Below are 11,848 nucleotides of genomic sequence, written 5' to 3'. Positions count from 1 at the left end.
ACTCAGGAGGCTGAGGCAGAGAACTGCTTGAACCCAGTAGGCAGAGGCTGAAGTGAGACGAGATCATGCCACTGCACTACAGCCTGGGCGACAGAGTGAGACTCTGTCTCAAAAAAATAATAACAATAATCCAAAGTAAAGCATAAAGAGGAAAAAAGGTGAAGTGAGATAAGGAAAGTAGATGGGTTTCTTATTAAATCTGGATATTATGTAAGCAATCTTTTGTTATCTGAAGTTAACTAAAACAAACTTTGTCAACTGAAAGTACTACCAAGGATACATGATAGTACTACAGCAACAAAGGCCACAGGATAAACATGGTATCTTCCTGGGCAGTAATTGTACTAGAAGACCTGGAAGATAATTCCATATCAACATAATTATACTATCAAGTACAGTGTATAGTTATACAATTTTTTTTTTCTTTTTGGAGACAGAGTCTCAATCTGTCACCCAGGCTGGAGAGCAATGGCATGATCTCGGCTCACTGCAACCTCCGCTTCCTGAATTGAAGCGATTCTCCTGCCTCAGCCTCCCAAGTAGCTGGGATTACAAGCACCCATCACCATGCCCGGCTAATTTTTGTATTTTTAGTAGACATGGGATTTCACCATGTTGGTCAGGCTGGTCTCAAACTCTTGACCTCAGGTGATCCACCTGCCTCAGCCACCCAAAGTGCTGGGATTACAGGTGTGCACCACCATGCTCGGCCAATTATATTATTTTTACTGGTCTTCAAATAAATGTGTGTGTGGCTTTAGCTGTTTTCAGTTTCATCTTCAGAGGGGTATCTGTGTAGGTATTCACCTTCCTCTACAGTTGGGTGTCTCGATCAGGAACACTTCATAGAAAAGGTTTAAGAAACACGGACTTAAGTAAATATTCAAAAAGTCAAAGAACATCAAATGTTTCACATCCACTCCACCTGCTGAATGACCAATGCTGACTTTTAGATTCAAACCCTAAGGCACTGGAGAAAAGGCATACAGCTACTAAAGTAAGTTTTGCTAACACTTGTTCCCTTAAGAAACCACTAAATTAACACAATGAGTAATCAAGCATCATCTTGTGATAACAGATCAATTCTAGCACCTGAAGCTATACAAGGGTATGCTCTATAAACTTCATGGGACTGTTGTACACACTTGATAAAGTGACAACTGTGCAATACCACTTAGCATCTCAAAATCAGGAACATACTATTGAATTGCTTAAACACAATCCACAGAAGTAAAAACAAAATCAGATGCCATCCACAGTTATACTAATTATCCATTAAAAGCTTACACTTAATACTTCATATAACAATCAGTATCTAGGAGGGAATATTGAAAGTGATTTCAGAGTCTCATCCTGTTGTACTCTATTGAGAAGTTTTCTTGAGTAGATATGTGACTGGGCAAAGATGGGTACAACCAAGACCAGACTAGCAAGTAAAAGTTCTACCACAGTTTCTGTAGTTTCCACTTGTTTTTCTTTGTCAGTTAAAAGTGAACAGTGAGAATTAAATACTTATCTTTACATATACACAAGGTATGCTGCGAAAGCATATCTGCATACAAACATATAAAAATACTTGTTAACTAGTTTGATAAGAAAATAATGTATAAAAGTATATAGCAAAAACATTAATCATCTCTGACCCTGGAAAGATCAATTCCATATTTTATATTACATCAAACAAAAACAGTTTTAGTTTTTTGAATCCCTTATCCAGAAATACTCGAAAAGGAAGACAAACAGAAATTATTCATTTTTACCCTTAGCATGGCTATGAAAAAGAGTTAAATTAAAAAATCAAGTACACTGAAATGTCTAAGTCCTGAATGAGTCCAAATATTTGACCACGTAGAATATTATCATCTTCAAGAGTAGGAGTAATAACACAGGTTTTTATGAGCAGTTTTTAATTCATAAATACAAGAGGCATTTTGGCATTTTGGCCACCAGAAAACGAAAGTTGTAGTATCAGTAAAGGTCTGAGATGGTTCACTTTTGTAGATTCAATTCAGTGTATTTAAGATTAATAAAGGCTGACAATGAAATGTTTAAAGATAGGCAAAAATTCACATTAAAAAAAAATCCCTATATTTCTATTTAGAGTAACAGTAGGCAGTATGATTCCAAAAGTTAAAAATTTCACAACCTGTGGCTTCAGCTTGGCAAACAGCTTAGATTCCAAAACTGATTCATCTCTATTAAAATGTAAGCACTTAAAAAAAGAGCATGTCTATGTCTATAGACATATATTTTAAAGGAATCAGATAATCTTTGAAGCAGCCTTAGTGTTTCCTTTAAATTTGTCTGGAAATGACCATTGTATTAGCTTCACAGAAAGAACTAGCCAGCTTCTTGGTCTAAGGTTAACATGGTGATCATTTGTCTAAGGCTAGAAAGGTACCAACAAGATGTAAACCGAGGAGAGGAGGAGATGAGGGCTTTTCCTGGCAGTTGGTAGCTAAAACTGAAGGGATTCTAGAAAATGACACAATGGCAGCCTTTCTTGTCTTTTTCTTTGCGTGTTGGTTCTGGTGAAGGAGGACATTCCTGCTCTTGAAATTTCCTGTAAGATAAAAAATTCTAAAATATAATTGCCTTCTTGGTAATCTACTATTACAAACACAGGTTATTTTTTGCACAAGTTCACTTTAAGGGCATATGCTTTTCCATGTTAAACTTCAACGAGGGAACAAAGCATATTATTTCTCTCTTTCCTACCCCCACCAAAAAAGGGCACAAATGCGTCAACACTAGCATAAGAAGAGCTGTGAAGTTGCTTTAATGGATGAGTCCTGAATCAGATGAGATATCAGACTCAGTAATCTCTGAAGTTCCCATCCCAATTTGAAATTCCATGACTCTAAGGTATACTTCAGAATAAAGATTCATCATTAGAGTGCAATATAAAACTAACCTTACGAGGTATGCAGGTCTTATCCATGTTCTGCCATTTAATAAATTCAGTATTAGACAAAGTTAGTTAACCTAGTCTGAGCCTCAGTTTTTTAGAGGGGAATAATGGAAACCTACCTTTCACAGCTGTTGTGAGGATTCAAGATCTTGTGATGTTAAAATATATCTAATAGTTCCTGGCATTTAAAACAAAACAAACAAAAAACCTCCTTTACTTCCCCCCTCATTCCTGAATTACCGATGGATAAGGAGACAGCCTAAGAACCAAAACCAAAGGCAACATTTCAAAAAGGCAGTCATAATTATTTTAAGAAGGCACTGCCCCATCAGTTGCTTAACACTAAAATGGAAAAGGGGGCAAAATACATATAGCATAAAATTTTCCGTCTTAACCATTTTTAAGTATACAATTTGATGGTATTAAGTATATGCATGTTGCTGTGCGACCATCATCACCATCCATCACCAGATCTCTTTTTCATCTTATAAAACTGAGACTCTGTACCCATTAAAAAATAATGGGACTGGGATTTTTAACAAACTACTAAAAAAGAAAAAGCTAAAACCTTCACTTTTTTTTCCTTCACAGAAAGATAATGCCTGGGCAAGAAGTTAATAAGCAGAAGATCATCGCTCAGGTCTCAATTTACCTTAGATACAAAATAAATATGAAGCCCAGGCACGGTGGCTCACGCTGTAATCCCAACACTTTGGGAGGCCAAGGCGGGTGGAACACGAGGTCAGGAGTTCGAGACCAGCCTGGCCAATATGGTGAAACTCTGTCTCTACCAAAAATACAAAAATTAGCTGGGTATGGTGGCAGGCACCTGTAATCCCAGCTACTCGGGAGGCTGAGGCAAAGAACTGCTTGAACCCAGGAGGTGGAGGTTGTAATGAGCTGAGATCATACCACTGCACTCCAGCTGGGGCGACAGAGAGAAACTCACTCTCAAAAAAAAAAAAAAGGGCAGCCCACTTCACATTCCTATCAAACTGTCTAACTAGCAGAGATTCCCAGATCTACAGAACAGCGTATGAAACAGGGGCCAGGCACCAAGACCCAAAATAATAAATCAAATCCTACTCACTAAAGCAACTTCATCTTTCTTACCCACAAACATATCTAGTAATTCTATCAGACTTCACCCAACACCTTAAGCTTCTTGGAACTCGTTAACACTTTTTAAGCCAACGGGGCCCCCTACGGCATCTAACAGAAAACTTATTTGTTGTGTGGGACATTATACTTCACACCTTGCAGGATTATTGAATCTCTACTGGCTTACTCTCAGCCTGGGATGAGTTGGGAGCACTGGTCTGGAATCAGAGTTTTGAATTAAAGCCCCAGTTCTGCCATTTAATACCTAAACTTTGAACAAGCTATTTAACTTCTTTCTCTGTACTCCTGTTTTCTCCTCTGAAAGTGAGGATAAAACAGTGTTTAATTTATTGAGCTATGGTGAGGATTACATATAATAATACATGTAAAACATTTAGCACAGAAGCTGGCAGAGATTACCATGCAAAAGTTAGCTGCTGTCATCACTATCTTCACACTATCACCCCCTTTGGAAGCAGCACTTATTCTTTTCAAAATCCTATGTGTACTTTATACTTCATAATTAAATTAGATTTTATATTCTAGAAGTGCCTAGAATATGTACTTAAAAATTTTAATGCACCATGTGCATTAATCCCTAAAAAGAATCACTTCTGTATAAAATATCCTTTCTTACTAAAAACATTTAATATTAATTAATTAAAACACACTTCTAGAATGTGTTTTGCTTACCTGATAACCCGGACAAGTTCATGGAAAGCTTGATCTACATTCATCCTAATCTTTGCTGATGCCTCCATGTATGTTACCTTAAGTTGCCGTGCTAACTGCTGTCCTTCTTCCTGTGTTACCTGAAATTCCAACAGTTATGTTTATGGTACATTATTAACAACTGGATTTGCTCCATCTAATTGTGGCCACAGATTGTGCTAATAATTCAGCCAGAGGCCAAGTTGTTTTATCACAAGATGAACCAACAGACTTAATAGCTCAAGATAAACTAAAGCCCACCTCTGCAGAAAAATGCAGAACATACCTGTGATGGAAACACTAGCCTACAACAACATTTCCAACTAGAGATGCCACAAAAAGTATTAAATACAACAGTAATACATTCTGGGAAGGGCAAGTGTAAGGTGCTATTAAAGTATACAACTCTGTCAGGGGATCAGGGAAAGTTTCCCTGAGGAAGTGACATTTAAGCCAAGAAGATAACAGAGTATGGATTTGAGGGGTGGAGGGTGGGGGTGTTAAGAAGTATCCCTGACAGAGAAAACTGAATGTGTGAGGCATGAGAGTGAATGGGCTTTCCAAGAACTAACAGAAGTGTCATATAGCTGGAATACAATAAGCAAAGAGAGAAAATGGCAAGAGGTGAGGATGGAGAAAAGTGTAAGCTTCAGAGGCCATAAGGTCTCCTCATCATTTGCATTCCCCAGTACCTGGTACACAGGTGACACTCATCAATACGCAGGGAGAAATGAATTATGAATGCAATCACAGGCCCTCACAATGCCTTAAATTTTGGAGATCAAGGAAAGGTGGCATTAGCTGATTGATGTATAAAATGGCAGGTCAGAATAAGAAAACATAAATGAATGTAAGTTCCTACATGTTTTAAATGTAAGGATTTGAATAGTGACGTTTACCAAAAATTATTAAATTCTATTACATTTACATTTATATAGTGGGGCTTAAAATCATATTTCTGAAAACAGTACCTTTTATTGCTATTATCATCACAAAACTAAACGCTTGATGAAAAAATTAGAAAAGCCAAATTGGGGGGAAAAAGTCGAAGAAAATTTAGGAACCTATCAACCACAGAGAACCATGTTCTTTTGGTCATTTTTCAATGAGGCATATTTTTACACTACAAAAATAGGATCATAATTTTTGTATATCTCATACTCTGGAAGCATTCCGAACTCATTTATCTAGGAGTTCTTTTGTAAATCCCACAGGCCTTCTAGATAACCGTGTCATTTGCTAATAAAGACAGTTTTATTTCTTGCTTTTTGATGTGGGTATCTTTTATTTCCTTTTCCAGCATTAGTGCACTACCTAGAACCTCCGGTACAATGACATAAGTGGTGAAGGGAATACTCTTGACCTATTTTGGATCTTAGAAACAAAGCTAGTTTTTCACCATTAAGTATGCTGTCAGTTATAGAATTTTTTTGTAGATGTCCTTTCTCAGGTTAACAAAGTTCTCCACTACTCCCTTTGTATAAGGTGTTCATCAGGAATGGATGGTGGATTTGCCAAATGTTTTTTCCTCCATCTACTGAGATGATTTTATGATTTCTCCTTTTTAGTCTGCTAATATGATGAATTATATTGACTCACTTTCAAATATCAGACCAACAATCCATTCCAGGAATAAACTCTCCTTGAGTGATATACTGCCCTTTTTATATATTGTTAAATTCTACTTAATATTTCATTAAGAATCTTTATATCTGTGTTCATGAGAGAGATTGGACTGCGGATTTCTTATGTTTTCCTCTGGTTTGGGTTTCTGAGTGCTATGCTGGCTTCACGTAAGTTGGGAAGAATTTTCTATCCTCTTCAATGTTCTGGAACACTTTGTTTCAGAACAAGTAATATGTCCATTTCATTTAACTTGAATTTATTGGCATAAAGTTGTTTATAGTATTATCTTTCAAACATCTGAAGGATCTAAACTGAAGATACTGCTCTCATTCCTGATATTGTGTCTTTTCTCTTTTTTATCTGATCATTACGGCAAGAAACTTGTCAATTTGATTGATCTTCCAAAAAGCCAGTTTGGTGTTTTTATTTATTTATTTTTTGGTAGAGGTGGGGTCTCACTATGTTACCCAGGATGGTCTTGAACTGCTCTTCTGGGCTCAAGCAATCCTCCCGCCTCAGCCTCCCAAAGTTGGCATTACAGGAATAGCCACCACACTCCACCAATTTTTCTTTCCTTTATGGTTTTACTATTTTCCATTTCATTGGTTTTCATTCTCTTATTATTTCCCTTCTACTTACTATGGGTTTTAATTTTCTCTTTCTTCTAATTTCTTAAGAAAGAACCTAAAGGTCATTCAGACCTTTGTTCTAATACAAATATTTAGTGCTACAAATTTCTCTATATATGCTTCTTTAGTAGCATGCCACAAATTTTGATTTTGTGTTCTAATTTTCATTCAGTTCATAATACTCTGTAATTTCCCTTTTCATTTTTTTCTTTGACCCAAGAGTTAGTTGGAATATGTTAATTTCCCAATATTTGGAGATTTCCTAGATATCTGTTACTAATTTCCAAGTTAACTCTACTGTGGTCAGGAAATACATACTGTCTGACTAAAATCCTTTTAAATTTATTGAGGCTTTATGATCCATTCTTATTTCAAAATAAGGTGCATTCTACTGTTGCTGGATAAAGTGTACACTTAATGTCAATTAGGATATGCTGTTTGATATTGCTGCTGAAGTCAACTGTATCCTTATTGATTTTCTTTCTACCTTCCTATCAGTTGAGAGGGGTATTTAAGTCTCTGACTTTAAGTGTGAATTTGTCCATTTCTCCTTGTAGTTCTCAACATCTTGCTTCAAGATTATTGAAGCTATTAGATAATGAATGTTTGGGACTGTTATGTCCTCTTGATGAATTAATCTCTTTATCATTATAAAACACTCTTCTTTATCCCTGGTAAAGTCTTGGCTCTGAAATCTTTGTCTCATATTTATATAGCTACTTTAATTATCTTCATGATTGCTAGCCAGGCAATCATGAAAATAACTAAAGTAGCTATATAAATATCTTACTCCATCCTTTTACTTTAACCTTTGTGTCTTTGTATTTAAAGTAGATTTCCTGTAGCATCTTGTTTTTTTTATTCAATCTAACACATCTGCCTTTTAATTGAGACATTTGCACAATTTACATTTAATGTGCTCATGGATATTATTGCATCATCTTGCTATTAGTTTCCTATCCATATCATCTATTCTTTGTTCTAGTTGTCGTCTTTCTCTACCTTCTTTTGCGTTAGCTCAGTTGTTTTTATGATTACATTTCATCTCCTTTGTTGGTTAATTAACTATGTATCTGTTATTTCAGTGGCTGTTTTAGAATTTATGGTATACATTTTTAATTCATGACAGTCTAATTCAAATGATCCTATACCAATTCAAGTATGGTTTAAGAACCTTACAACAAAGCCAGGTGCAGTGGTGTGTGCCTAAAGTCCCAGCTACTTGGGTGGCTGAGGCAGAGGATCACTTGAGCTCAAGAGTTCAAGGCCAGTCTGGGCAACACAGTGAGAACTTGTCTCTCAAGAAAAAACCAAACTAGTTAACAACAATGTTTCTCCCTCCTGTTCTTTTTTGTCATTAACTCTTACCTCACAATGTGTTTATTATTTTTGCTTTAAATATTCAGTTATGGTAAGAGTAATTTATATTTATCCACATAATTACCATCTCTGGTACTCTGTATTCATTTGCAGATTCATATTCAGATTTCCATTTGGTATCATTTCCCTTCTGCCTAAAGACATCTTTTCACATTTCTTGTAATGCAGGTCTGCTGATGATGAATTATCCTTCTTTTTATATGTCTGGGAAAAGTCTTTATTTCATCTTCATTTCTGAAATAAATTTTTGGTGGGTACTGAATTCTAGTTGACAGTTTTTGCTATCAGTACTTAAAAGATTCTGCACCACTATCTCCTGGCTTCACTGTTTCCAGTGAGATACAATGATTGACTCCTGCCATCCTTACATTTGTTCTTCCATAGGTCATGTGCTCTTTTCCCCCTCTGTCTGGCTATTTTTCAGATTTTTTTCTTTATCACTGATTTCAAGCAATTTCATTATAATGTATCTTATGATTTTCTTCACATTTCTTGTGCTCCGGGTTTGCTAAGCTTCCTGGATGTGTGTCTATATTTTTCATCAAATGTGGAAATTTTCATCAATTACTTCTGCTGTTAATCCCATCCAGTGCATTTTTCATGTCAGACATAATAGTTTTACTTCTGAAAGTTTAATTTGGATTTTTTTATATCTTTCATGTCTCTAACATGTTTTCTCTAGCTTCTTGATTCTATAAAAAAACAGTCAAAATAACTGTTTTAATGTCTCTATCCACTAATTCTATTATCTTTGTAATTTCTGGATCTGTTTCTATTAATTATTTGCTTTCTAATTGTGTGTCATATTTTTCTTGCTTCTTTATACGCCTGGGAATTTCTGAGTAGAAGGTTGGAAATTTTACCTACCGAGTATGAGATATTTTGTATTCCTAAACACATTCCTGAGCTTTCTTCCAGGATGCAGGTATTTGGAAACATGTTATCCTTTCAGGTCATGCTCTAGGTTTTGTTATAGGGTACCAGAACGGCATTTAGTTTGGCTAATTTTGCCCTACTACTGGGACAAAACCCTTCTGAGTTATACTATCCAATACTCCAAGAAATATAAGGTTTTCTACCTTGACTGGTTAGAATATGAATTATTCCTGACCCTGTAGAGCTCAAGGTATTGTTCCTTCTAAACTTTTTAGGTAGTTTGTTCTCCCAGTTTAATATTCTATTCCAAAAATTCAGCAGCCTAAATACAGTATCATTAGTTTATTACACCAACATACATATATCCAACACTTCATAACAATTTGTGCCCTGTTGCATTCCAACAGTATAACAGGTAGGTTCTACATAGCACTGGTATACCTAAGTTTATCTAACTTTTAAATTTACCTTCTCTCTCTTCAAAATAACGTATGTACCACAAGGCCTATGCATTTGAAATATAAACTGATCAAGTTACTCAAACAATCAACAATAAGGAAGGAAGCTGCGCAAACACAGAAAGCTTCACAGACACACCAATTTTAGACAGGACAATTTCTATTTTAGGGAAATTTGACAAAGAAAATTCCTTCCTATAAAATACCCCTATGCTGTCACAAATTCTGTTCCATCTTCCCGGGATGTCATCGCTTCTCTCTCAACTCTACACTCTCAAATCCTTCCTCACTAACCTTTCAAGACCTGAGCAATGAAACTTCCCCCTAAGTGTTGGTGCTGTTTTGGAAACACCTTCTCAGAGCTCCCATCACACCCTCTGGTTACCACTGACAAGTCTCTAACAACACCACGGTAACATTTTTCATTTGGTTTTCTTGTTCTTTCACCACGTCATCATGTCCTCTGAGGCTAGGAAGTTAAGACAGGCTTCTCTTTGTACATCCAAAGCTTAAAAGTGTGCTTAGCAGCTAAATAAATAAACACGTTAAGTAAATGGTGTACGACTAATCAAATAGATACATTCTTAAATTTAAAATATATATATATACACAAAAAGAAAAAGAAATCTCAATAAATTACTTACTTTATTGGGGTAAATATGATTGGGGGAAGGAAATATATGTACTTAGAATTTTTCCACTAGTTTTTCTGCTCAAAAAGATACCTTGTCCTACCCATCATGCATAATGTAATTCAACCCTGCTAGGGTTATGTGCTTCACTTGTTTTTGTTTTATTTGGTTTTGTTTTGAGACAGCGTCTCACTCTGTCACCCAGGTTGGAGTGCAATGGCATGGTCACAGCTCAATGAAGCCTCAACCTCCCAGGCTCATGTGACCTTCCCACCTCAGTCTCTTGAGTAGTTGGGACTACAGGCACGTGCCTAGTATTTTTTTATTTTTAGTAGAGACAGGGTTCTGCCATGTTGCCCAGGCTGGTCTTGAGCTTCTGGGCTCAAGGGATCTGCCTGCCTTGGCCTCCCAAAGTGCTGCAATCACAGGTGTGTGTCACCACGCGCAGCCATTTATTTGTTTTTAAAGCATGGTTTCACATCACTGTCTTCCAGGAAACAAAGCCAGCAAATTCATACATACATTTCTGGTGAAGAAATCTCTAACCACATGCCTGTGAGCTCACTGACTTTTGACTAAGTAGAAACAGCATTGCCATCACCAAAGCAAACAATAAAAGATAAAAAGGAGCCATAGCACTGTGGAATTTAGAAATCAAAAGAAAACTGAAGAAAGCTACACAAGTAAGTATTTCCTAGAGGTTCCTCGACTCAGATAATTTCACAAAGACACCAAATATTAAGCTTCATCTCCTGGATATTCTGATTTGGTAGATTTAAGCACTTTCCAGACATGTTTTGTTTTAAGTAACCAGCGCAAATCTGATGCAACAAATTCACAGAACTACATTTGGTAGCTTCCAGTAAGACTCAGTTCAAAAACACAATTAAGTATCAGCAGCAGTTCACAATAGTATGTATGAGCTCATCTAGTACTACATATTTCCAAACTGAATAAACTACATTTGCAGCACTCAGAGTTATGTCAAGTTAATGAAGTTTACAGAAGCAAAACTTGTTTTCACAAATATTTATTATGTAAAAAGAATCATCATATTAATATCATGTCTTAACTCACTGGCACCCAGATTCATCTACTCAACAAATATTTATTTAGTGCATACCTCTGTTCTATATGCTAACAATAAAGCCTGAACAAAATTGACCTGTCAAAACTGAGAAGCCCTCATACTCATAGTACCTACACCTACATTCACCATCTAAATTAGCCCTTTTAGATGCACGTAAGGCACAGATAAGGCCATATGTGGTTAAGACTCTCTATTATTTGAGAAGGAGGGGTTCTTTTTCCTAGGAGGCTATAGGGGGCACAGTGTGGTCAAAAGTACTGACAGATGGGAGTCTGGATTGATATACTTAGCTATCTCTTATTTTAAGTATAATGAGTTATTTTCTCAAATTAACAGTTACGATTAGTAATTAAGCAACTAAAAAGGAGGGGAAAAAGAGGGAACAACCAAGGTAAGCCAGGAGAAAGATGGTAAAGACAAAAAAGCAAAAACAG

The 11,848-nt window shown here is 36.2% G+C and overlaps 1 protein-coding gene across 1 annotated transcript in view; it reads right to left on the bottom strand.

The window, feature by feature from the left end:
• Window positions 1–1,064: 1,064 nt before the first annotated feature.
• Window positions 1,065–11,848, bottom strand: part of RRAS2 (related RAS viral (r-ras) oncogene homolog 2) — a 19,913-nt gene continuing 9,129 nt past the window's right edge. Inside the window, exons 5-6 of the mRNA XM_011954283.1 lie at window positions 4,706–4,824; window positions 1,065–2,563 (exon numbers count right to left, since the gene is read on the bottom strand). Coding sequence (XP_011809673.1) covers window positions 2,476–2,563; window positions 4,706–4,824 — 207 coding nt within the window. The 3' untranslated portion in view covers window positions 1,065–2,475. The remainder of the gene's footprint in view (window positions 2,564–4,705; window positions 4,825–11,848) is intronic.

The sequence above is a fragment of the Colobus angolensis genome, unplaced genomic scaffold (assembly GCF_000951035.1).
Source record: "Colobus angolensis palliatus isolate OR3802 unplaced genomic scaffold, Cang.pa_1.0 Scaffold380, whole genome shotgun sequence".
In the NCBI taxonomy this organism is placed as follows: Eukaryota; Metazoa; Chordata; class Mammalia; order Primates; family Cercopithecidae; genus Colobus; species Colobus angolensis.
Note: the sequence above shows the minus strand (reverse complement) of the source record. Positions and strands in the feature narration are given on the sequence as shown.